The sequence below is a fragment of the Bombyx mandarina genome, chromosome 05, assembly GCF_030267445.1.
Source record: "Bombyx mandarina strain Sakado chromosome 05, ASM3026744v2".
In the NCBI taxonomy this organism is placed as follows: domain Eukaryota; kingdom Metazoa; phylum Arthropoda; class Insecta; order Lepidoptera; family Bombycidae; genus Bombyx; species Bombyx mandarina.
In genome coordinates, this window is record NC_143212.1 from 12,112,180 (window position 1) to 12,139,608 (window position 27,429).

Below are 27,429 nucleotides of genomic sequence, written 5' to 3' on the forward strand. Positions count from 1 at the left end.
AACGTTTGCCTACGTTTGCCGCTAGGGGCGCTGTTCTAACTGCATACAAATTTGAGTTAACTTTTACGCTATCGAAGAACGTTAAAAAACTCGCATTAAGCAAACCGAGCTTTGGGTGATAGCGTTAGAACTTAAAGCGTTCATCAGCACGATAGGATCACGTGGATCCAGCAGGGAGCCCTATTTAGTTTCCGTAGCTTACTTAAGTAAACTATCACTTCACTGGGATTCAAGAATGAAACAAATTGATATGGTATGCGTCGTAATGTATCACAGTAGTAACGTGACTGATCCTTTAGTGAATACCAAGCGCAAGGGACACGAGTATAAGTCAAGGTCTTTAAATGCGAATGGAACGAATGAATGCGTAGTTCTAGAACTACTGGAATGTCTCAAAGCGTTGCTATAATGAGAAAATTACAAACATGCATTGAATTTTTTTTTTACATAATTCTTATAAGTTTTTATACTTTCATATATGGCACTTGAAACGGAGATGATTCTTGTTACGGGATTTAATGTAGTTTTTTTTTATAATTCGTCCAAATCTTCTATTATTGAATCGTATTCAATAAATATATAATATAATTGATATTTGTTTGTTCGTAATTTAGGCGCTCGAACCCTGGTTATGTGATTCAGTTTCACTAGTTATTGTCAGCAATTCTGGGAGGTTTTTGACATAGCACCATCGGCGAAATGAAACTCAAAAACTTAGAAAATAATAGTACTCTAAACGTGGTTTTAAATTTGAATCGTGTTAGTGTTTTTCAGAGTACAAATCTGCTAATTCCTTTACGACGCATTTTTCGCCGTGTTCCCAAAGCAACGTGGCGAGTTTTCCGAGAGTTGCATCATTCTTCTTTTGCATCCATTCGAGAAGAAGCTTGTACCGAACCTGAAAATGAGACAAAACAGTAAAATAAAATTATAATAAATACGAATTTATTATTTTTCCTACGGTATGAATTAGATGGATTTAAATTTGTGTGACCTCATTTGGGGCCAAAAGAACGGGCGAGCTAACCATAGTGCATTATTATAATAATAATAGACTACGTTTTTTTTTCCTTCCTAAGCTGATAGCCTTGAGAGGCTATATCAGCGTCGCCTTAACTAGTAGGTGAGCTCACGGGGCTCAAACCTGATGACGTTGCTAGCACGAACCCTAAGCCGTGCCTCGCAGAATCTACCAGCAGATCGGAAACGCGACCCACTGAGAAGATCCGCCGAGAAACTCAGTGGGCTGTGTCTGAGGGTTATGGACTACGATTAACCACATATGATTTCAAGCGTTGTGATTTTTGTTTAGCTAAACAAGAATAAATGTTAAGAGTCATTCGATTTCGCTTAATGATTTAAAATATTACTTGTGTACATTCAATGAACGAAACTCGATCATGGACACCAAAAGATTAAAAATAAAATCTAGATACATACATACTATACACATTCTCTTTAATTTGGTAAAAATTTGGTTGAAAAATATAAACTATTCCTAAAATAATTTACTGATAACAAAGTTTAATCTCATAAATAAATCGATAATAAGCAAAAAAGGTTGACAAACACAGTTAAAAATTTGTTTTTGCTTAAGATTTATTATTTTTTCAGAAAAAAGTGATTGAATGATTTATGATTATTGATGTTTGGTTTTAGTTGTCAGGACTCTCACTGCATCTAGTAGAGCCCTGTCATACGTCAACAATGCGCAAACAAAAGCGATATAATAGGGGTTAAAGTATGAAATTGCCGATTTATTGTAATAGGTACTTCGATTGATATAGAACCTTCATGGTTTGAGATTTTTGAGTGAACTTTTATCAAATGGTACCTGTAAGGTTTTTCTTTTAAAAAATGTGCAACATTTGACTATCGTTTTTCAGTTGATTTTTTATTCAACTTAGACAAGAAAGATAGATACTTTGAAAATTAGTTCTTTTTTTGAAATTTTGATTTGAAGAACGAACCACATGAAAGACCGCCACACATAATAGCAATGAATTGAAAGAGATGGTGGAAGCCGATCCGAGCCAAACTACCCAGGAATTAGCAAGGTTAGGCAAGGTTTAACGTTATCTTACCAACAATATTGATTCATTTACGTCAAATCAATAAAATAAAAAAGTATGAAAAATGGGTGCTTCATGATTTGATTGATCTGCAAAAAGAAACGCGTGTTGAAACTTGTGTTGCCTTGTTGATTCGGTACAGAAATGATGGAATATTGAATCGAATTGTGACATGTGCTGAAAAGTGGATTCTTTATCGATAACGTAAGCGAAAAATGCAATGACTGATGACCCCAGGTCAAATGCCGCAACAGCATCCTAAAGCAAAGGTCAACAATAAAACGGTAATGGTAACTGTTTGGTGGTTTCAGCATGGTGTTGTTCACTATAGCTTTCCCCGGTCTGGTCAAACAATAACGGCAGATGTCTACTGTGCCGAACTCCGAACAATGATAGCAAAACTTGCAGTGAAACAGCCCCGATTTATGCTTCATGGTAACACGAGTCCTGATACAGCATGAGAAACCGTTTTAACTCTACAGGAACTGCAATTAGAAATCATTCGTCACCCTCCGTATTCGCCAGACCTTGACCCAGCGGACTACCATTTTTTTCGTGATTTGGACAATTTTCTACGTGAGAAAGTTTTCTTCCCAGGAGGCAGTAAAAAAGGCTTTCACACAGTTTGTATAATCTAGATCACTAAAGTTCTATGGCAAAAGCATAAATGACCTTCCTATTAGATGGTAGCAATGTATAGATAATAATGATAGATATTTTGATTAAATAAAACGTTAAATGAAAAAAAAAACAGATTTCAATTTTTCAGTACAAATCAGCAATTTCATACTTAAACCCCTAATATTTATTGTATGAAGCCAATGTTTTAATATTTCAACAAGATCATTATATTATGCAGGTCTTGAGATGTATAGGTGTAGTGTATTCTTTTTTTTAATTCTAGATTTTACTAAATGCTCACCTCTTGTACACCATAAATTTTATTGTCGTGTTCAAATGTATCAATTCTGCCTTCGGTGAAGCCGAGTTTCCGGAAGAACTTGCGCCATGTTTTACCCATATTTTTCGATATATAATCTAAATGCTCATCTTCCGGCTGAAAAGATTTGAAAATCAATTTGATTTATTATTGTAAAAAAATCAGTATTTGTCTATAAATAGATTTCATAGATTTTACTTTCGAGTAACATTCCCAGAGTGTTAGAGCAGTCCACGGTGATCTTCAAAAGTGAGAGAAAAGATTTAGAGATTTAGTTCTATAAGAAAGTAATTTTAAAAATATTAACTATTGTTTAATTAACTTAAAAATTTCCAGGTGACCATAAAATAATAATATTAGAATACTTTGGCCTATTATCCAATCATAAGAATACAAAATGGCATTTAAGATTAGGTTACTGGCCTATTTAATTATTTAACCTACATTAAACTTATTTTCATTACCACTAGCCACACTTACGAAAACAATAACAAAAAAAAATGTTTTTATTCCTTTAGTACAAAGTGATTAATTAGTAAGTAAGTACATATACAAGTACTAAGCATTTGGGGAATCCAAAGAAATAACATGACACATAGTCGAATGAATAACATTAAAACTAAGCATACATTATTACCTACTTAGTGCATTTGAGGTGAATGTCTCAAATGAATAAAACAAATCAAAATATAGAATATTGTTATATTATCGAGTGACCAAAGCCAGATATCAATAGTCAATTTGTATTATTGTATTGCAATAGACATCTGCCGTAACATTTAATTAAGCCAACCTTCTAAGGACTTGTCTATTAATTAATTGTTTAGTCTAGGCAGTCATATATTCTAGGTCAAAGAGTCATTTGTACAATACAATACAAACTATGGTCTATTCTTCAAGGTGGTAGCTAACACCATAGTGATTTTTGTGGGCTCCAGTAGACAAACAGACTGTAAGCTTATTTGCCCCTCAGAAAATTTCCAATAACATTGGAGCATTATCTTGTCTGCTATTCTATGTAAAGTAAGTAAATAGATGTCATAGGTGTTGGTACTAAGAATACAATGCTTTTTTTTAAAGTTCTCATTACTTTCAAACACACTTAAGTACAGCATTGACTACCAAAATTTAGATTTTACAAATAAATAATTGATTGCATATTAAGTAGATAAGATAATTTGTGCTGAATATAAGATTAAATATTGGATCAATTATACACATTCACATTTACTCATATGAATGTGAATGTATCTGTTAATGCTAGGCTAATGGTATAGCATTAACATTTATCATAGTTGAAGATTCTTTATAGATGTACTCTAGGTTCGGTCTGACCTTTACAAGTGCTAAGGGTGACAGTTGAACTTGTCTTTAAAAAATAAACTAACCTTTATGGTAGCTTTCATAACAGTTTTAATGAGACCAGTCTTTACAATTTCCTCTTCTGGGTCGCTATCATCACAAGTTTCTTCTTTCTTGGCATTTTTTGATCCGATATAAGTAGTACCCATAAAGTAATCATTACCCCATCTTACGTTTGTACAACCAACCACATTCAATACATTGCCTGCAGCTGAAATTAATCTAGAGATAATGTACAATCATAGTTTTCTTTTTTAGGAGGATATTTCTATACTTGGTGGACTTTGTTCTACACGAATTAATAAGTGATAGTTCGGAATAGTTGTTGTGATAATCCACTGATCATTAGATTATTTAAAAAAAATATTATTCCATTGATACAGATGAGACAGTGTGCTACTTCAGTGAAAGGAAGTGAAATGTGTATGGCATACTTCCTGGGGGAGCTGAAATAATTCCACATAAAATTCCTTCCAATGATACACAAATTAAGCTCTTTATTTAGGTTGGGGCAAACTGAATGTGTTACATATTGTGTTTAACTTACCTTGGGTATTGATTGAGCCTTTATGGTTGTTAGGGTCAGGTTTCTTTGAAGATTTCTTCGGTATTTTCGGTTTGAAAAATGATTTAGGCTTGGATTTTTTCTTCATATCACTATCGTCTTCTTCCTCAATGATAACTTCTTCGTGTTCACTAGAGTCTGCATGTTCGTCATCTACCGGGGCTTCCGGTGGTACTTGATGGTCAAAGTCAACATTTACTGGCCGAGGCTGTCTTGGCACAGCATCGGTTCTGAAACCCTTGATAAATTCCGATAGCTTTGTTTTTAAAGTGGCCATTGTTGTATTTTAAATTTCCTTAATGCAAACAAAGAGATAATGTTGTCGTAAATGTTTTATGGTACACACATTCACAGACAAATAATCAAAGCATACTCATATATCACATCCGTTTAGCGTTTAACATTAATTGATTAAACAAACACACAAAAAATTTGTATGTTTTTAGAAATAATAAAATAAGAGTCTGGTAATTCAAGTTACCAACATTAAAACTACGAATATTAAGAAAATTTCACAAAAAAAGAAACTATAAAATACTTAGATTTATAGATTTATTTTTGTTGTGCTGTGGTATTTATTTCTGTCAGTACTGAGATCCATTGCTGAGATACGACAGTTGACAGTCTTGACAATAGAAATGATAATTTAATAAATTAGAGATCCTCCTTTGATAAAAAGTCTCTCTCTTAAGGTAGTTTTGTGACAAAATAGCTTTTAGCTGTGTGGTCCTTTTATCAGCGAACTGCAATTGATAACTGGTATATACTGGTGATATGGCGTATTGTGAGACCGTTTGATGGTATCTGCACCATTGTCCTGCTTATATCTGCAAACAACAAAAGAAACAAAAATGCGTTCCGGCCTGAAGGAGAGACAGTAGCTGTATATACACTTGATATTTTAACTTAATATCCGAAAGTGGATGGCAGTTTTTACGTTTTGATATCTTTCGTATCCTATAAAAGTTTTGAAATCGGTTACAAAAAATGTATAAAAAATTTATATCATCATTGACAACAATATTAAAAATGTTTTATCTTTTGACAATCAGAAAATCAGGAACTTTGCTACAGTAACGCCATCTTAAAATAGCTTGTAATGTCGGACAAAAACACAGAGAGTTAACCTTTCTATTATATATTATATTCTCTAGAAACTAGCTATGAATTACATAAAATATAAAATTAAATAAGTTGAGAGAGCAGAGCGAGACTTCCAGGTCGCTTAACTATTACATTTTCAGAGACTGGGAAAGCAATTGATGACGTAGAATTCAGCGTTTACCAATTGTTATACAATTTAGGTGTATTATCTATGAATGAGATTTTAAGTGGTATTCATGTTGTGATGTGCGTCTATAACAATTAAAATAATATTATCAAATTCTAAATAATCTTCATAGGTACCTATCATTTATCTATCTCTCAGCCACAGACGTCCACTGCTGGAAATAGGCCTCTAATACGCATCATCGTTTGATGTTAATGAAGAGACATTGCTATTGACATCCGTCCTTTTATAAATAATTATTTAAATTGCTTCTATTTTTCTAATCTCAATAATACAAAATATTTATTAAAATTGACGATGGTGACTTCGATGTGTATGTATATTTGAACGTCTTATATGCGAGATATTTTTAGACTAATCCGTTAACTTTAATTCATTTCGTATTAATCAAACATATTAATTAGGCTAATAAAAAGCATTCGCCACTAAGACCCGTCTTTAGCTTTTCTCGTCCCCTTCATTCTTACTACAAATTGTATTTTCGTAAGCAATATTCATTAACTATATTTAATACTATTTTGCTAAAATAAGTACTTTGTAGTAATTTTTTCAATCACAAACTCATTCTAATTTTGAAGTTGTCTCTTTTGACAATATACCTACATGCCTAATTAGTTAGCAATTTAGCTACATTTTATATGTTTTATATGAATATCACCATAAATCAAGAATTAATTTGAATAATTATAAACAAATGGATCAAGAACAAAACAAATTTTCTTTACTATCCAAAGTGTTAAAATTGGGTATTTTTGAACATATTTATGCAAAAAGTAATCCTTGTTCCGAAGCGAATTCACCAAGAAAAGTATCACAAAGTCCACCGATTGATAAATGTGCCGGAGGAGACGCACCGCCTCAAAAGAAATGCACTTGCAGTGTATCTGAGGATGCAAAAAGTACCGCAGGAAATCGAGGTAAAACAGGAGCGGGAGTAACTGGATCTAGGACAGGACACGCTAGCGAGAAAGATTCTGATAACCTACCTGGTGGAGCGGTTAGTCCTGGTCTACTTCGGCACATTCATAATGCAGCCAGATACAGACTACCGCAGTGTTTCGAAGGAGCATGCGTTTCCGTTAAACAAAACTCGAACACCAATTGGGTGTTGGGTCACTCACTATCGTTCAGCTCGGTTTCGCCTGGTGGCTATAAAGTGCTATTGTCATACATCGACAAAAGCAAACCTTCAGCTCTTCCGTATTTTGTGATGGAAGCAGCTCCTGGAGGTCAGATGAGCTGTGAAGTGCGCGTGGGGCCCACACAGGGCACACGTGCTACAGTTGTGGCTCAAATAGCGAATGCAGAGTTGTACAGCTTCGAAAGCATCTTAGATGGCTACTTCAATAATTTTACGACATCAATCATTGCTGTTAATCGGGACTTTATTGCTCTTCATTATTTACAAGTAAGTGAAATTGTGCAATAAAAAATGCAATAATAAAAAATTACATGAACTATAATAATTGATTTGTATGAATGTTATTTTTGTGCTAATAATACCTTAAATGCGAACGTGTCCTTAACACAGGCAGTCACTGAGCAAATATCCCTGGGGGCTGAGGTGGTAGCGCGGGGCCATTCAGCCGAGCTGAGCTCCGTGTCGGCTGCTGGTCGGTGGTTTAGTGAGAGCCATTCTGTCAGTGCTACTCTCGGTAACAGAGGTCTTGATCTGTGTTACGCAAGAGCCATTAAGCCTTACCTAACAGTTGCTGCGATGTTAGAAGTAAGACGCTAGACTTTACGTGAATTTATGATTACTTTCTTCAGAAGTACAGAAAATCTTTTTTTTTATTGCCCTTGTGGGCAGACGAGCATTGGCTCACCTGATGGTTAGTGGTTACCGTCGCCTACGTCAGCAATGCCAAGGGCAGAGCCAAGCCGCTGCCTATCGTTAAGTACTCCCCACAAGCCTCGTTTGAAGAAGGAGATGTCATAGCGCTGGGGAAGCACCCTAGAGGGAAGTTCATGGTACGTGGAATAAAATATATCTGGAAACACACTAGTTCTAGGTAGTATGGATTAACTCTACTCCGGTGGCAGGCGGTGCGATGGTAAAAACGAAATGATGGCATCATCTCAAACAATAGCTCAGAACACCCCCATGGAACATACACTAGAAAATACAGAGAGAACCGAAGTCCCTCCGTAGACCTACAGGTTCCAAATGATCCGTGTTCTGTCTACTTCCCGATTATATTTTTCTGCAATTGTTGTCATTTTCTTTACATTATTATTTTACACTAGCGGAAACATTAAATTGTATTATTGATAGCCGAGTCCCGCGATGTTACCCGCGGTTTTTTGTCGTACCGCGATGTTACCCGCGGTTGTTGTCGTACCGCGGGTGAAGCTAGTCTAAAAAGTAGCCTAAAGTAGCCTAGTAGCCTCAGTTACCTCAGTCAGTGAAAGTCCCGTCAAAATCGGTCCAGCCGTTCCAGAAATTAGCCTGAACAAACAGACAGACAGACAGACAAAAATTGTAAAAAATGTTATTTTGGTGTATGTACCGTATATATATTCAAATGCATGTAGTAAAAAGCGGTTATTTCAATATTACCAACAGACACTCCAATTTTATTTATATGTATAGATTGCGTAGCTGAACCTAATTTTGCAGTTCAATCATACAGTCGAGTGTATTTTCAACTAGGTCGGATTTGCAATTCGACGTGCAGTAGCTACTTTGGCCTACGAATGGCGAGCAGAAGAATGGACTGTTCGAGGTTCTGCTGATACCGACGGACTGGTCGGAGCCACATTGCAGAGAGCGCTCGGAGGCAAGAAAGCTCAGCTTGCTTGCGCTATTTCAGCACTCTTGAATCATCCTAATGATAAATTTCGGCTAGGCTTTGGTGTTACGGCCGCAATTGTTTGATAAAATTCATTACAAAAAAATTTCAGCATGATTATATAGGAAATCTCGATGAATTTTTGATATTTTTTAAAGTAATTTTAGTCTATTGTAGCATTTACCATTAATTATTACTATTTTAGTCAACTTTTAATTTGTACTCTTATTGATGGATACAGTTACTTTACAATTGTTGTTGTGCATAATAAATGTTATTAATATACGACATCAGCTACGACTATTGTTGAATTTAATAAATGGATTTTTACCTGGTTGATTGAAGTGTTGAGTTGAGATTTACCCTCACGGGGTTTCTGATAGCTATAACAGCGACACGGTAAAGGCTCACAAAATATTCAACACTAAAGGCCCTTAAGGTTCACGGATACCAGCAAGTAACATTAAGTATTCATTTTCAATATAACGATAATGTAGGCGTGTATTATCCGCCGTCGGATACATCAGTGGCGTGCAGGCTCACAGACTTGGGGCGGGCGCCTGCGCGACTTCTGGGCGGGGACTATAACGCCGCCTTCAATAAACATAGCACACTTTACGACGCAACCCGAGCCCTATACAGTTATCAAAAGGTAGATTTTACTCTTATAGACGAGAGGCTTTAAGGGTGTGGGCGTGTGGAGAGCACTCACTGCAGTGTGCATTCTGTAGAGCGTGTCGGACGATGGCCGCGCGCGGTGACGCGTGCTCCCGGCAGTAATGGTGATGGAGCGGCTGGCGGACTTCGTCAGCAAGTCGCTGGAGGGTGGCGAAGTGCCAGCGCCACCATCCGAGCCTGGCGATTCTGAAGACGCCGACGATGTCGAAGTTGATATCACAGACCTTGAAGACAAACCACCCCCAGCGAAAAGACCTCGGAATTGGCTTCTGTCGCCGGTTCCTGTGCAGTCTTATAAGAGGGAAAGTAACGACGACGATGATGATCATAAGCACGGTATGAAATGTTTAAGTTAACGGTTGTAAATTATGAATTGTCTTAAACTTTCGCGACTATCTAAATTTCACCCACCATTGAACGGGTTCTCACCACGATTTTCACTATTAATAAGTTTCCAATATTTCGGCGTTTGCAAGTGCTATGATCAAGAGGTAAATAGGCACACGGGTGGTAATTACTTACAAAAGCTCTGTTAAAAGAAGTCTTAAACACTAAAATTCAACTAGAAACCTGTATTCATCCTAATATTTCATTTCGCTAAGATGAATGAATCATCATCAAATTTAATAACGCATTTTCGTTTTATGCTATGAGACTATAGTTAAGTTTTTTAATGGTAAAAGATTAACAAATTAACAAACGAATTCACCCGCCTAGCGTTGAAGATTAGCGGGACGTGATTTGTAGTTTTTTTTTCTTACCTAAGCTGATAGCCTTGAGAGGCTATTTCAGCGTAACTTTAGTAAGTAGGTTAGAGAAGATCCGGCGAGAAACTCAGTGGGCTGTGTCTGTGAGTTAATTCGCTCGTCGAGCCCTTCGTCGCAAGCGACGGGTTCGACGAGGACGGTGACCGGTGCTTGTGGTACCTAAAAGCATCGTTAATGGATCGGGAGGATCCGTAATGACATGTTTTGGGCGACGTCGATGATATGTAGTACTCGCTTTGAGACGTATGGTCGATGTTTCAATTGTGGGCCAAAAGTTAGCCTACAATACAAAACGGAATACACAACTGTTTCGCGCAAGGAATAGGCAAGGGGGTGTTATCACATGTATGCACCATTGAAACGTGCTCTGCTACAAGTGCTTAAAATACGTAATAAGGGTTAGATATTACTGGTGGTAGGACCTCTTGTGAGTTCGCGCGGGTAGGTACCACCACCCTGCCTATTTCGGCCGTGAAGCAGTAATGCGTTTCGGTTTGAAGGGTGGGGCAGCCGTTGTAACTATACTTGAGACCTTAGAACTTATATCTCAAGGTGGGTGGCGCATTTATGTCGTAGATGTCTATGGGCTCCAGTAACCACTTAACACCAGGTGGGCTGTGAGCTCGTCCACCCAACTAAGCAATAAAAAAATAAAAAAGATATTTGGATGCTAGGTATAGCAACAACAAGGGGTAGTCCTATAGCAGTAGCTTGTCTAGTAGCAGATTGTCATCAACGGGTACCAACTATAAAAATTCCGTTCTCTTTCTTTAATTAATTTAATTTACGGTTTCTTGATTTAAATTTGTACTTACTTGATTTAGATATCATTTAACTCATAGTACCAATGATTAACATATAGCTGTTGACAATATTCCCTTCAGTTTTTTTGAGTCATAGACATAATTAAAACTGCTTTTTCGATTTAATCTCGCTTTTATTTTAATTTTTATTTTGTTATTTTATAATATTTCCGACATTTCGACAATACGCTATCAGTCACCACGAAATCACGGACGAATGCGGTGCAAAACTAAAAAATAAAACGATAGTTAGCTCAATATTAAAACATCAATAGGTATAACATCGACGATTAGGTTGATGATCAGGTAGGTGATACTGAAAAATGAAAATAATGAATGCAAGATTGGACTGTAAATTTATATATGTAGTTGGGTCTTTACAGATGCGGAGTAGGTTGTAAGCCTGCACTTATAAAGTACCACCTCCATACTTGTCTTCTACCGCGAAGTAGTCATAGGAGTAGTAGCTTTTTGTTTGGTTTGTAAGGTTGTTTGTTTTACGTAACGTAATGCAATATTATTAAGAATTCGACTTCACGTTTCAAGGTGGATGCCGCCGCATTCACGCATATGGTTAATACAGTTTCGTGGTAGAAATAGATAGGGTGGTTGTACACTTATCCGCGCGGGCTCACAAGACGCCCTATCACTAGTAATAAAATCTTAGTCGTGTCAAGTTCGGTGAAGACATTCGCGTTTTAATGTCTGTGGGTTCTGTAGCCACTTAATGCCTAGTTGGACGTGAACTTGTTTCCTCGTTAATGCTTAAAAAAGGAAAGTAGTGCGTAGCGGGCTTTTCAGTTACCGTTTTCGGTCGTGGTTGGTGCTTTCGGGTGTTTGAATTTTTTAATACAAAATTATGAAGATATATTATTATAGGTTTGCTTATTTTTCTCATTATAATGCTTAACTGCCATTTTGAGTGATCATTGCCATGCCATTGCCAAAATAGAACATCGGGAATCAAGACCGCAGAAAACCTATGAAATCGCCGCTTTTTGAAAGCGCGGTTTTTATTATAGTTGAAAATGATTTACATTGCGGAATAAATAGGCATCGTTTGAGCGAGTATGGAGGATTACGTATTGTTTCTAACTACAAGTAAGGTTAAATGATTTTGTCAAGTAAATATGAGATTTTGTTGTATCATGGCGACGATATATTGCCGAGAAGGGGTTGATTCTCGAAGCATTTCGTTATAATTATTCGATTTCCATAGACAGATTCACCACAGACGTCTACAGCTATTGATGCGTTGGATTTCGAAAAGTTTCGATGTCATTTGCAATAAAGTGTCCGTATATTACCATTACCATACCAATTATTAGCCGATTTTGATGGATTTTTTTATTTATTGAAATCTGGTGCTTCTCATGCGGTCCCATTTAAATTTTACCAAAATCTGACCGGTAGTTTTTAAGTTTTCCTTAATAATGCATATTTAATTGACAGCGACAACATTGATTGAAAAACTCATTTTATTTAATAAAGGGTTTTTTTTGTTAAAATTTTGTTTTAAGGATTTTGTTCTGATATTTGATCTGAGTTCAGCCATTATGTTATTGTTTTGATTATTTTGTTAGCTGTTGAGGGCAAATTCAGTCATGATTTGAAGTAAACAAACATGAAACCAGTAAAATAAGTTTAAATCTCTCTTTAATTATTCAGTAATATACCTAATACAATAGTGGCGTAAAGTAATCGTGGGTTCGAAGACTGAACCTACCTCTGGTACAAATTAGTAAGTAATATTATGGGATTATAAAATTGAAAAACAAAAATGATCAAGCTGTCCCAACTATTAGATAATTGTTTTTTAAAATATGAAAAGTAGCTGTCACCCACCATCCTGCCGTGAAGGAATTGTGCGTTCCAGTTTGAGCGTTTGGACAGTCATTAAGCAGTAAGTTTTCGACCTCATGTCTCAAGGAAGGCGGCAATAAAAATGTTAACAAAAAATAACTTGTTTCATCACTCATTGGACTTCTAATGAGGAAAGGGGTAGTTAACTTAGCCCTTTTAGTGCTGAGCTTATTTTCATATATTTTCCAGAAAATTCTTGGATTTTTGGGAAAAACCTTTAATTTAATATATAAAAGTTTAATTTTTTTTAAATACAAAAATCAATGCCAATTTCACAGAAAACTAATTTTAAATTGCTATTTATAAATGTTATTGTTATTCAAAACATTATACAAATATACATGTGCGCGCTAAGACACGTCCGTACATACAGGTCGATACCTAATACCAGTAATGACAGTGCGCAAATAGTCGATATTCCGAGGCTCCGCACTTTATAGGCATTAATAGAGAGTCGATCTATCGACTATTCGCGCTCAAAGGGTTAAATCGAGCGTTGCTATTAAACACATTCAGGAGGGGTACTATTTTATTTAAAGGATATAAAAGAAATCCACGAATGACTTCCACGATGAAGGAATAAAAATATCTAATAAAAATAAATAAATATAATGAAATAGTTTTTTTTCTTTTTTTTTATTCGAAATTTATAAGGCGTGTCGTGATTCTACCAAACCTTTTACCACATAATTTTTAGTTTACTTTTCCTGTCTATGGCTATTAGCTTCGAGGAGTTATGCTAGCTGTACTAAACGTGTAGGCGATCTCAAACGGCTCAGCCTGGAAGATTTTTTAGCATGTATTAATATGAGGCCGTTATTGCAAAAAAAAAAACAGATTTCATATCTTCATGATGTGTGGGCTTCCGTAGTCTCACTTGAATTTAACTGCAACCCTACCCTTCAAACTGGAATGTGTATCTATTCTAATTTGTAGTAAGATAATATCTTCTTTATGCGTGAAAAACAAATTAACTTTTATACAGAGCGATTTTCTAGTCTATACTAATATTATAAAGAGGAAAGATTTGTTTGTTTGTTTGTTTCGAATAGGCTCCGAAACTACTGGACCGATTTGAAAAATTCTTTTTCCATTAGAAGCCGACATTGTCCCTGATGAACATAGGCTACTTTTTTAATTTTTTTTTTTTTTGGTTTCATGTGTGTTTTAATGTTTCCGAAGCGAAGCGAGGGCGGGTCGCTAGTTATAAATATTTTTGTCCTAGTCCATGCACGAGTATCTTATTAAATTACCTTATAAAATTAATTGGCATTTAATTAACTTTTAGTATTTTTAATATTAAGAAATGTCTTCTAATAATAATGATGGGTTGTAAAAATAGATTCCCTACGTTTTATGTGATCTGTATTGATTTTTTTTATTGCTTACGGTGGACGAGCTCACGGCCCATCTGGTGTTAAGTGGTTACCGGAGCCCATAGACATCTACAACGTAAATGCCGACACCCACCTTGAGATATGAGTTCTAAGGTGTCAGTATACTACAACGGCTGCCTCACCCTTCAAGCCGAAACGCATTACTGCTTCACGGCAGAAATAGGTAGAGTGTGCGGACTCACAAGACGTCCTACCACCAGTAATATATGTATGTCATGTATTATATTTTATACATGATTAGGACGTAATTATAAGGGTCTTGGGAGATTATTTCAGAGATATGGGAAATAATGTTTCTTACTACCGAAAACCTGATTTTTTTTTTGTTTCACTTTTAATTTTTATAATTTATAATGTTTAAAATTCTTGGTTACCTACCTCTTCTGAACGGATCACTTTTTCAAATATATTATGAGTAAAACGTTAAATTGTCATCATTTTTATTTCTCAAAATAGGAAGAACTTCAAGGTACTAAAATAAAAAATATAAACTTCTTCTTGATAAAAAAATTAAAACTTCTTCTTGAACTTGTTCTTGATGAGGTTGATACGAAAGTATGCATTTAGGACAACAGTACATTTTAGCCACGTGATCCGAATAAGTTGGCGGAATATTATAGCAGAGATTAGATTTTTGCCGTGAAATAAAAAAAATATTGTAAGACAACCAGACGCTAATAACGAAGACACAAAATGTCATAAGTGTGTAACCGTGTTTTAGAGGACATTGTATGATTTAATTATACAGATGAAGCAGGTAGTCGTTATCACAAGGACACGGAGTACTCTATATCTTCTCTATCATTCTAAGTTCACGTCTATCATTTTACGGTTAGCTGCGTCGTTTAATTTGGCTCTGAATGACGTCACACATACAGGCCAGTTTTTCAAAATTGCCGCGCATATTTTCTATGCGCGGCAATTTTGAAAAACTGGCCTCACCGGTTCCCGGTGAATATAATATAACCAAGAATAATTTATTGTAATTTGCTATTAACGTTTGGAAATGGACAGCCTAACAAGCGACATGATAATAAATGAACAAGTAATACAAATTAATCAAATAAATCATTAAGCGTTTGTAAGTACAACGGCAATCCCCGTGCATATTTCTGCAATTAATCACAGTTCTCAGATCGTTAGGTGTTTAAGGAGTTCGGATGTCCCCAGGGCGAAAGGGGAGAGCGGGTGTGGCAGAGCGCCGCCCACGTTGGATAATCTCTCCATTTACATAATTGCCGTATAAAAAGGAAAGCTTCCCAATTTGCTAAATTGCTTCAAACGACACTTAAATTCAATACTACTCGCTCGAGCCCGACACTTGAGACTCATGATTTTGCACGATGATTCGAATCGTTTTTAACTCCCGATTGCACTCATAGTTATTTATTTTTATCTAACATATCACGAAAGAATTACTTTGAAATGAAACGTTGTGTCTACCTCGCACAAATGGTAAGTTAATGTCCAATACGATCTAACCTAATAAAATTAACCTCCTGACCCTTATTTGAACCCACGATTTTTCCTCACGGGATTACGCGAGGTTCCCCTAATTTGATTGAACACATGGAACCTTGAGTACCTTACATGTTCTGGCTATCAATATCGAACGGTTTTTTTTTGCGTAGGTAGTTGAGATATTTTTTTGATGTTACATTCATCACAAAAAATTTAGGCTTGCGTCAGTAACGCTGGTGAATGAGCTAAACATTATCTCTGTGCTATTCTGGTCTTTCCTATTTATGCATTTATTTTTGTTAGCGTGGATGATGAACGTGGTCACCCACTAAGTGTGGTCACCGGATTCCTTAAATACCAGAGCGTGAACGCCATTGTCCATTTTGAAGCACTAGGTCGAAGTCTCAATAGCATATAACGGTTATGCCGCCGCTCAGACCAATTGCTTTCAGAGCGGGAATAGCAATAGATGGTGCGTGGTGATGGTAGACTTACAACATGTCCTACCAACATTAGACAAGATAACCAGCGAAGAAAGTAGCCGAAATTGGATTGTTAAATGAAGGGGTCAAATGAGGAGACCAGGATTCATTAGCAAAATCAAAGCTTAAATAGCTGGTGATAGAACGTTTTATTAGCCCACACGGGTAGTTAAACATACTGTCTATTACTGCCGCCAAGGAGAGGGCGAGTCAGGTCATCGGGAACCCAAATAGACTATTGTGGTAAGGCCTAATCCCTAAGGTCTAATTAAGGCATGTAAAACTAGTCATATTATTTTGACAGATTAGTTAAAACAAAATTTGTTTTATTCAGATATAACAGACAAGTCTTCGAACGGTAACGGTAACAACAGCGGTAAACAGCGTCGGTCCCGAACGAATTTCACTTTGGAACAACTAGGCGAACTGGAGAGACTGTTTGATGAGACGCACTACCCTGACGCCTTCATGAGGGAGGAGCTCAGTCAAAGACTCGGCCTCAGTGAGGCAAGAGTTCAGGTAATTTACATTCACAAATGCAGATATTATCAAAACCATTTTAAATGTAAGTTTTCAAGTTTGCACGCAATGTAAATTGAGAATGAGAAGATGGGGAGTCAACGCCCTCGAAGTATTTTTTTTTTTATTGCCCTTGTAGGCAGACGAGCATACGGCCCACCTGATGGTGAGTGGTTACCATCGCCCATGGACTTTAGCAATGCCAGGGGCAGAGCCAAGCCGCTGCCTACCGCTATTGTTATATTTAATTGTACGTCCAGGCCCAACCAGCTACAGAAAGTAATATCAGTGAATCATCTTCTTTTCGTGTTCACGGATCGTTCTGTTGCGACTTGTCTCAATAAAATCGTACTCGCTTCCACGGTGCCTGCATAGAGCAAACATGCCATATCGCACTTTATATAATCTTGAATAAAAACTATGCGGTCTAATTAAACGTTCTTTGTACATGAAAATAGGTTTACGACTAGAAATAGCAAATATAATTTCTTTGATTTCTTGAAATAAAGCATTCGTTTTTATGAAATGTTATGAAAAAAATATTATGAGTCGACTTAATGGAAATTTAAAATTATTTAGAACTCTTATTCAAATGAAGACGATGTAAGCAAATTTTTTGAAAAGTGACAATCGTAACCCATAGATATTGCCACAGGAATCCAGGCGAACCTTAAGAAATTAAATTAAATCCTGCGCAGCGAGCGTCTTGTACTTCGCGTTACGTTGCGGTTTAACTAAATATTAACTTTAATAAGCTAAGCTAGCTTTGTTAATACGCTTTTATTAGTTTCAGACGTATGTATAGTAGTATGTAACGGAATCTTTGAACATGATTTTGACCCCCTTCAAAACGCCGGATTAACTCGAAATTTGGTATACTTATTAAGTAGACCGATGACAATTCAATATAAAAAAATTGAAAAAAAAAGAATAGAAAAAATTGAAATACAACTAAAAATGAAAAATAAATAATAGTTTAAAAAAAAATACAAAATACGCTTTTATACAAAATCCAACTAAAAATCGAAAATAAATTTTAATTAAAAATAGTGTAAGAAAAAATAATTTTATTGTAAAAAAGCGTGGGATGCTTTTCAGGATATTATCAAAATAACCTTTCTACTCATATCTGTTCTTAATATTATATAAAATATTTATAACTACTGATACCATGCAACCCACGCTTTTTTTTACAATAAAATCATTTTTTCTTACACTATTTTCAAATTCAAATTTATTAAAATTTATTTTCTATTTTTTAGTTGGATTTTCTATAAAAGCGTATTTTGTTGTTTTTTTTTAACTATTATTTATTTTCAGTTAATGGTAGGGTAGTTAGCACTTTGACGTTTCGGCTTCGGACAAGGTCTCTTTACACCTCCTTTAACTGTCTATTGAGATAATTTACGAGGTATACGATCAAAATATAACGAGTAATTGATTTTTGTTACATTTTAGAAAATACTCATTAACTCCACGCGCTGTCATAGTGTCCAATAAAGGCACAAACAGCGGTGCGTACTGAGCTTTTAAGATTTAATGATTTAGGGAAAAAATCCTTCGTTTCGAATGAAAGTTTAACAAACCGGGACCCATTCATTACTAATGCACGTAATTAGCTGTGAGTGTCCAACAAGTGAGCGTTTATAGGCTATATATTGCGATTAGGGCACGATCGGCGTTAAGTGTTGTGCAAAAATAGGGGACGTTAATGTTAGAATTAAAGAGAAAAGCCTTGACCGGACCGACGTGCATCTTAACTAGTGTCAATATTAGGATTTATCACAGACTCTCAAACAAAAAATCGTTTTGTTGTTTACTTCTGTATAACAAAATAGTTGATTCAGATAAAACCATTTCGTGTGTGAGCCCCGAGAGTACCTTACGTGTTTGAAACAATTTTATTAATATGTATTATTATGTAATAGGTATAATTAATATATTATTAATAGGTATATTTTCCTATTAAAAATTTAATAAAAATTTTCATAATTATATTCGTAAATTGAAAATTCCTCAGCGTTTGCCTGCGGGCTGAGCATTAGTATTACTAGTGCTATTAATGATAGTATACCGTTCTATTAATATTAATACAATATGATACAGATATTTGTAGTTGACTTAAAACTTGTCTCGGATGTATTTTAACTAATACTACATCATTTATGCTTCCAAGTCTTTTAGTATAAATGTATAAAATTAGAAAAGACAAACAGATTATTATTTTAGGTAATCTGCATATTAGTTTTAGGGGATATTGTGAACCCTCATTGGTAGGTTGTCAATTTCTGGAGTAAGATATTAATGCGTTCATAATTGAAGAGAGTATTGAACAATATTACATTTCAACACTAGATGGCATGCACACTGTATAGGTACATATATCTAATCATTATAATATGTTCGAGTCACGATTTCATAAAAATCATTAAAACATAGCAGACGCAGTTAATACTGAAATTTAATAACTGATAATGATATTGTGAGATCAAAGTTCACAATTGACAACATAATCAAACATAAAAATTATTCTCAAGAATAGTCCAATAATCAACAGTAATGGAAACGTTATAGGTTATCAACGAAAGCCACGTTTTGTTTTTGTTTAGTTGTACACTACACTCTTATGTAATCAAAGCTAATGAATTCGTCCCGGCTTCGGCATCGGTCGTTAGTCGGGTTGTAAGCAAATAAAGTGCCTACGCTACCAATTAATTATGTAGTTTTTAAACGGAGGCACACGACATGCCAGTTTTCCGATCATATTCGCATGTAAATTCAATAATCTCATTTATATTTTAGTGGACGAGCTAACACTAGCCTAAATGTTTACTGACTTGAAGTCGAAATCGCAATTATTTTGTAAAACGACTTCGAAACGGCTGTCAAACCATTCAAAACTGCAACTCATGACAACTTTGCTTGAGAATTACCCATAATGATAGTACCCACTCAGTTCTGTGAGACATCAGTTTTAGCAAAAAAAACTGCTTTAATATAATAATTTTCTAATTGTAGTTCTAAATTTTCTAGTTCAGTCTCGCAACGCAATGTAATTGTTAATTTAAAACTCGACATAAGTTATGTAGCAGTCGCTCTGAGGATTAAGTAAATGCGATTAGTAGCGTACTCTGTATCCAATAGTTTACTATCCCTTTTTTTTCCTACCTATGCTGATAGCCTTGAGAGGCTATTTCAGCTTCACCCTAACGTTTGTAGGTGAGCTCACGCTAACCTATACCCTGGGTCAGGAAGGTTAAGTACCTGGGAGTCACCCTGGATGCATCCATGACATTCCGCCCACACATAAAAACAGTCCGCGACCGTGCCGCATTCATTCTCGGAAGACTCTATCCCATGATCTGTAAGCGGAGTAAAATGTCCCTTCGGAACAAGGTGACACTTTACAAAACTTGCATAAGGCCCGTCATGACTTACGCGAGTGTGGTGTTCGCTCACGCGGACCCCACACACATAGACACCCTCCAATCCCTACAATCCCGCTTTTGCAGGTTAGCCGTCGGGGCTCCGTGGTTCGTGAGGAACGTTGACCTACACGACGACCTGGGCCTTGAATCAATCCAGAAATACATGAAGTCAGCGTCGGAACGGTACTTCGATAAGGCTATGCGTCATGATAATCGCCTTATCGTTGCCGCCGCTGACTACTCACCGAATCCTGATCATGCAGGAGCCAGTCACCGTCGACGCCCTAGACACGTCCTTACGGATCCATCAGATCCAATAACCTTTGGATTAGATGCCTTCAGCTCTAATACTAGGAGCAGGCTTAGGGACCCCAGTAACCGTACTCGTCGAACTCGACAAAGAGGTCGACGTGCAACCTAGTCCATGCATCAGCCCGCTGAGTTTCTCGCCGGATCTTCTCAGCGGGTCGCGATTCCGATCCGGTAGTAGATTCATTCGCGAAGCAATTGCTCTTGAGTTGTTAGGTCTCCTTCGGAGGCGCTCGGGCAGCTGTTAGCAAATCCCACCCCTCCTGGCTGAGCCTTTGCTCGCCCACCTGTCCTGGTGAAACTGGAAAGGCCTTCGGGCCACCAGTAATCTCTCAATCATAAAAAAAAAAAAGGTGAGCTCACGGGGCTCAACCGGAAAGTAGCTATCACTGACCCTCGCAAGAGCAGTGCTTCACAGAATCTACCACCGGCTCGGAAACGCGACCCACTGAGAAGATCCGGCGAGAAACTCAGTGGGCTTTGTCTATGGGTTAATTCGCTCGTCGAGCCCTTCGTCGCAAGCGACGGGTTCGACGAGGACGGTGACCGGTGCTTTTGGTGCCTAAAATCATCAATTATCACAGTGTAGTGTAGTAACTACACGATTTAAACGAAAAGCTGATCTACTGTTACTACGCTTAAACGTCTTATATACTTGTCATTGTTTTACTTCTTCAGTGTAAAAAGGTTTTTTTAATTAGGTACCACAGATAATGTTAACCACGATTTTACAATAATTAGAAAGAAAAAATATACTGTGATCGGTAAATTCTAAGATGACCTTATTCTAAAAAGACCACCGTAATTTGATTTAATAATTTCATTAAATACAGGTACTCTGAGAAGTCGTTAATAGAATTAATAGAATAACCTGTTCAAGTATTTACTGATAATTCAAACCCCATTTGTTACAATAACGAATTACTTACCCATTAATTACTAATTAATACTAACTGGTAATTATGAATACCAACGACAAATAATATGACTAACATTAAAATACATTCATACATCAATAAGTCAATCACCTTACCTATACTAATTTATGATTAAAAATGTGAGTTGGAAAACCATCCCCGAAATGTTTTGCGTAATTTTATGATGGATTTGTATGATCTAAAACTAGTTTTTTGCAAATAAATTACAGAAGGGAAAGTTATGCAATAATTTCATTAATAACGATTAATAAATATTAGCATACAAGACATACACGTTTAGTTTTGCAATGTGCAATCAGTAGCACGCGCGGTTGTCGCTAATACGGTTACCCTTATTTGTCTGTTTGGAATCCTAACTACATATAAATAAGTACGGTACAGACATTCAAATAATACAAACGGCTGCAGTACGTGTCAGGCGGTGTAATGAGATTATTCGCTGTAGACAGAAGATTACACAACCCTATTTATGTAATTAATAAAACACATTTGTATTGATTTCAAGAGCTGCTATTTTGTTTGGTGGCTAGTTTTGGCAAATTAAATTTTGTGGTGTAGGTACCTATTAGGTTTTTTTTTAAAGTCAACGTTATTTTACGATTTTATACCCATAATAATAATAATAATACAGAAATTAATTTAAAATTGATAAACTCGTCTCATGCAATACATGATTAGAACCAATTGAAAATCTAAAAAATATTGGGTACGTTCAAAATTAAATTATCAACCTAAAATACAGAAGACAAATTTGTTTGCAGGTTTGGTTTCAAAATCGTCGAGCAAAATGTCGGAAACATGAAAGTCAAATGCATAAAGGTAATTTTTAAGTATATTAATTACAATATATTACATCGCTATTATGTGTAGGTATAATTAAACAAAAAGTACAACAGAGTAGGAGCTTTAATTGAATTGAAATGCGTGTACATATTTGTACAAATATTAGGTTAAAATTAGTATACTTTTTTTTGCTAGCAACAATTGGTATAAAAGATATACAATTTAATTACCTAGTATGTATATTTAGTATGATTACTTAAAAGAATTTTTTTTTTCATGGATTGCTTTTATTTTTATAATATTATTTTGACAAAATTATAATTTTTATTTTATTTTAGTATATTATTATTTTTGTACATTACTTTCTTACAAGAAAAATTCATAATTACACTGACAATGCGAATATCATACATATTTAACTTTACACCTTATAGGTACTATATATTTAGTACCTACCGATTTCGTAAAAGGTATTTATTGTTCGAACATTAGCTTGAAACGACAAATTGCAAATGATTCTGGCAAACTACGCTGCCGCCGTTTTGGCTGGCACCGATGTGTTTTCACAATGAATCCACTCATGTGGAAATTGCACCGCATCATTATTTAGTACACGGAGCCACAGATTGAATTCTACAGTAATATAAGTTTGTGCGACTGAACAGCATTATGTATTCTCCATGACTCCGTCTAATTCGATTACGGCTCCCGACGGCGCCGGTCCGACTCTAACAGTTTTTTAATTCGACCATAACTCACGCGAATGAATAATTAAAATGGCGAGTCGAGGCGGGAATCCGCGCAAATTCTGTAAAAAAACTCCTCGGGAGATTCTGATGCGAACGCAGGGCGATAAATTTAGGAAATCGTACAACTCACTTAGCGATAGACTGACTGGCTCTATTCAATATTTAATACTCCAGACTCGACTAAAAGATAATTATAGTCTTTGATAAGTCTCTATCTACATATTTAGTTTTAATTTGTAGTAACCTATTTCAAATAAATTTCGAGACAAATAGGTATTTTTCAAGATCTAAAACTAATCAAATAAAAGAAGATTGTTATTTAAGATTGTTATCTGATAATGGTATGTTGAATTACGACTATATCCGGCTACCACATTTTAATCATCGATAATTGATACCAATCAGCCACTCTGCGTAATGCTAGGGACTTTTTCATTCTTAAAACTAATACGCAGTCGAGGTGCAAAGCTGCGTGCTAACAAATCTAAAACAATGAAGCCAAGCTGTTTCAATGTTATACAAATTTTTAAATAAAAATTACAATATTCTAAATGACAATAGCATTCTTGTTTTGTGTGTCAATTAAGATTTCACGGGAACATTTTACGCGTCTTACACGCTAGGAAATCGTTCTAATAACGCGCTGTCCCAGCTCGTCAAGCCACAAAGACAAACGAAAGATGACCGCGGCTTATCCACGGCGATCGCACTATCTTCTGATTAGAAGACGGTAGTACTGAACAACCGCTAAACAGAGCGTAAAACGGAAAAAGGCCGCCCGACGGAATCGAATAAAATGATTCCCCGTGGGAGCCATTCGGACGCAATCCCGCCGTCCCCTGCTAAATGTCTTATTAACTTATGTGCTGCCACTCGCCCCGCAGCCACCCTCGACTAACACGAGTATAATCATGTAAAGTGAAATGAAACGGTTATTTGTTATGTTATGCCTCTTTAACCCGCCGCCGAAATATTCAATGTCGTTATCGATACGCTCTGTTATTTTTCGAGAGCTAACGTTATTGCGTAATCGTTGTTTTTATTTTACATTATTGGGATAATGTATTTAGAAATATTTGTATTAAAATTATCATTAAATAAAAAATGTTACCTTAGAAAGACATCGTCTGAAGCGTTACAATGTAATTCGTCACGAGTTCATGATGATGTCATATGTGACTAATGGATGTGAAGTTATTGTATGATCTGTGCTTAGCTGATCATCTGATTCGGTCATATAAACATATTGAAATTGCTTTTAGCTTGGTTCGGCTCTGTTTTGTAAAGTTTACGCGGTAAATTCAAAAATACGAACAACTATACGAGAGCAGCCATTATAAAATTCACATTCAAAAAAGTACAGATGAATTAATAACGGGCGTGCTTTATGAAGTATTAAATCATGAAAAAGGGAGACTGTCTGCATAAAATTAAAATTCATATTTAACGAAGACGTGCAGGTATCACAGTGAGCGCAGCGTCGACGTGAAAACAATCACAGCAGTCGTAAAATTTTAAGAAAAGAAAAAAAACACTCCAGCTCTTAATTGTACCCCTGTTCATAAAATTGTAAAGTTATTCGTGCACAACGAGGGTGGCGATATTTTATTGCGCCGAAACCGCTGTAAAGATGTTCAGAACACTTTAAAATGAACGAAAAAGAGAGGAGGTCCACCCCGCGCCGACTTACCTTCTAATTCGATTAAAATAAACAACTCAGAGTTAATCAAATAAATGCATGGCGGCCGCAGGGGCGAGGGGCGAGGGGCTGCTGGACGCGTATTTGTATATTTATGTCAGCACTTCTCGAAAGTAATTCGGTGTCAAATATGGAAATAACTCATACGAGCGAGGAGCATTCATTTTGATAATGTCGACGGCGACCGGAGAGTGTCTGATTTACAGCGAGCTTCGCGTAACGTGCCCGCCCCCGGTTGAAGATTCTCCTTGTTTTACGCCCAACGAAGGATCCGTACACGATATTATATAGAATAATTCTTTCTTTGCTATAAACATGATTTGTTTTCTTGTTACGAAACGCCTTTTGTTGAAATAAAATCGTATTGCTTGAGAGAGTCGTAAAAATTTCGAAAGAATTAGAGCAAAAGGCAAAAAACATTTATTAAAAGAGCGCGCGGATGTAGGTATAATCGGAAAGTGTTAGTTAAAGTATAATAATTAAATTAATGAATCTTTCAGACGAGAGACTCGTTCACCTTAAGTCGGGCAGATCCACGTTAATTTATTAATTGCCTGGTTCGCCCGACGGGCGGGCTATAAACAACAGATCTCACTTAATTTACGAGCAAATTATGCTTTACTTAAATATCAATTTAATTAAGTGAAGTTTGGGAAAAGATCTCGGCGGATTTGCGCCGCGCTCTGTGTGACGGGTACAGCTCATTTGTCTCTGCCAATACGACGGATCGATGAGCGTGATCTGACGATAAAAAAAAACTCACAAAAATCTATGACGTTTTTATTTCGGCTCGTTTTAAGGTTTTTACTTTCTAAGGGTGTGATTATTTTATGATTAATATAACGGAGTAGAGTGAAAGTATAATTTGGAATAATAATATGACGAAATTTATGAACACTTTTTTACAACAGGACTCCTAATTAGCGGTGGTGGTACTCCTTTGGAGCCGTGCCGTGTGGCACCTTACGTATCTGTGCCAAGATTATCAGCCGTAGCTCGTCCGCCCCCACCGCCACCTTCGCTACCACCTTTGGCACCACATCCTCCGCCTTCTGCGGCTTTTGCGCCATTTGACTCGGCGTTACTCTCGGCTGCAGCTCACCAGGTGAGTTTTAATAAGGACTATTTTCAAATTTAAAAAAAATTTGCTGATTTTAGAGGTTTATGTCATCCAAAATATTTATTTTTATTTTAGATTAACGTGACATTTTTGTGAATTATGATGTACAACAAGAAATATTCTATCCATACATGTAATCGTATCTATTGAACGTATTGAACGAATGTAATGAATTGAAAATTGAAACTAATATGGTAGGCAGCGGCTTAGCTCTGCCCCTGGCATTGCTTAAAGTCCATGGGTGACGTCAACCACTCACCATCAGGTGGGCCATATGCTCGTCAGCCTGCGAGGGCAATAAAAAAAAAAAAGACATTAATAAGATTTTTGTCGACTTTGATTTGTTCAAACATAAATTTATTAAAATAATCGGGAGCAGTACGCAAGCGCAGCAGCTGCGGCGGCCGCGGCTCTGTGTCCTCCGTACGCGAGTCTGGCGGCGCTGGCTGCGCGGTGCCGATCCTCCTCCATAGCAGACCTGCGGCTTAAAGCACGAAGACACGCAGCGGCGCTCGCAGCCGCTCGTGCGCCCTCACCGCCTCAAGTCGCGCCCGCTCCCGTCTCGACCCCTACAGATACATAACCCAGCTAACCATTAAATACAAAATTACTTTTATGTTTGATTCAAGGCTTCGTCAAACAGAACGCGTACTTAGTGCGCAACAGAACGCTAAACTGACGGCGTGCGATGACGCCGAGATGTCATTGTGTTGTACTACTATGGTATATAATATACTGTCAAACAGAGCACCAGCGCTATAAGCGCAACGCTCTGTCGCGGCGTTAGGACGCTTAGACGTTAGGCGTTGTAATTTTTTACAAATTTTATTTTAGCGTCCGAGTGAATATGTATTAAAATACTGGATAATGTCCGAAAACATTATAGAATTAGTTAGAAAATACCCATACTTAAACAATGCCACATCTGAATCACTCGACATCTTTTAAATTTTCACGCTGCTAATGCGAATGTTACGTTGCGTCAAGGAGCGTTGTGCTCATCTAGTCAATTGGTGTGACATGAAAAGAGCGCGACGTTAAGACGCAGCGCTAGGTACGCGTTCTGTTTGGCGAAGCTTTTAATTGTAGCTATAATAAATTAAAGGTGGCCGTACAAATTTTTAAAATTGAAACTCACGTATTTATTTTAAACGTATTTCAAGGAAATCAATATTTATATCGGATGTAAGAGAACTGCGTGAAAACTAAGACCGGTGGTAGTACTAGTAAATCTGGTTAGATAAAATTATAAAATCGCAATCGGATAATTACTAAAATTTTGTGCCCTGCACGCAATCTAACAAGGTTTTTTTTTTTTTTTTTTTATTGCTTAGATGGGTGGACGAGCTCACAGCCCACCTGATGTTAAGTGGTTACTGGAGCCCATAGACATCCACAACGTAAATGCGCC

General features: G+C 36.5%; 3 protein-coding genes across 3 annotated transcripts; 2 read left to right on the forward strand and 1 right to left on the reverse strand.

The window, feature by feature from the left end:
* On the reverse strand, positions 1-5,561 carry imd (death domain-containing immune deficiency protein). The gene is made up of 4 exons (XM_028186542.2): positions 4,922-5,561; positions 4,401-4,585; positions 2,995-3,129; positions 1-898 (listed from the first exon to the last, which is right to left on the reverse strand). Exons 1-4 carry the CDS (start codon positions 5,214-5,216, stop codon positions 761-763), a joined length of 753 nt encoding a protein of 250 aa, XP_028042343.2. The 5' UTR covers positions 5,217-5,561; the 3' UTR covers positions 1-760.
* A 1,334-nt stretch (positions 5,562-6,895) lies between these two features.
* Positions 6,896-9,170, forward strand: LOC114252048 (mitochondrial import receptor subunit TOM40 homolog 1). The gene is made up of 3 exons (XM_028186531.2): positions 6,896-7,638; positions 7,762-7,956; positions 8,884-9,170. The coding sequence occupies exons 1-3, from the start codon at positions 6,925-6,927 to the stop codon at positions 9,106-9,108; spliced, it is 1,134 nt and encodes a 377-aa protein (XP_028042332.2). The 5' UTR covers positions 6,896-6,924; the 3' UTR covers positions 9,109-9,170.
* A 537-nt stretch (positions 9,171-9,707) lies between these two features.
* LOC114252057 (short stature homeobox protein-like) lies at positions 9,708-26,715 on the forward strand. Its single transcript, XM_028186541.2, has 5 exons — positions 9,708-10,036; positions 16,808-16,992; positions 22,429-22,486; positions 25,810-26,003; positions 26,398-26,715. Exons 1-5 carry the CDS (start codon positions 9,802-9,804, stop codon positions 26,599-26,601), a joined length of 876 nt encoding a protein of 291 aa, XP_028042342.1. The 5' UTR covers positions 9,708-9,801; the 3' UTR covers positions 26,602-26,715.
* Positions 26,716-27,429: the final 714 nt, after the last annotated feature.

Excerpts from the sequence above, each read along its gene's own strand:
- imd (XM_028186542.2), bottom strand. The coding sequence starts at position 5,216 with ATGGCCACTTTAAAAACAAAGCTATCGGAATTTATCAAGGGTTTCAGA. Across the intron at positions 4,586-4,921 it reads AGGCTCAATCAATACCCAAG|CTGCAGGCAATGTATTGAAT; the intron begins GTAAGTTAAACA and ends GATTAATTTCAG. Across the intron at positions 899-2,994 it reads AAATTTATGGTGTACAAGAG|GTTCGGTACAAGCTTCTTCT; the intron begins GTGAGCATTTAG and ends TCTCATTTTCAG.
- LOC114252048 (XM_028186531.2), top strand. The coding sequence starts at position 6,925 with ATGGATCAAGAACAAAACAAATTTTCTTTACTATCCAAAGTGTTAAAA. Across the intron at positions 7,639-7,761 it reads TTGCTCTTCATTATTTACAA|GCAGTCACTGAGCAAATATC; the intron begins GTAAGTGAAATT and ends TCCTTAACACAG. Across the intron at positions 7,957-8,883 it reads CAGTTGCTGCGATGTTAGAA|GTCGGATTTGCAATTCGACG; the intron begins GTAAGACGCTAG and ends ATTTTCAACTAG.
- LOC114252057 (XM_028186541.2), top strand. The coding sequence starts at position 9,802 with ATGGTGATGGAGCGGCTGGCGGACTTCGTCAGCAAGTCGCTGGAGGGT. Across the intron at positions 16,993-22,428 it reads TCAGTGAGGCAAGAGTTCAG|GTTTGGTTTCAAAATCGTCG; the intron begins GTAATTTACATT and ends ATTTGTTTGCAG. Across the intron at positions 22,487-25,809 it reads TGAAAGTCAAATGCATAAAG|GACTCCTAATTAGCGGTGGT; the intron begins GTAATTTTTAAG and ends TTTTTACAACAG.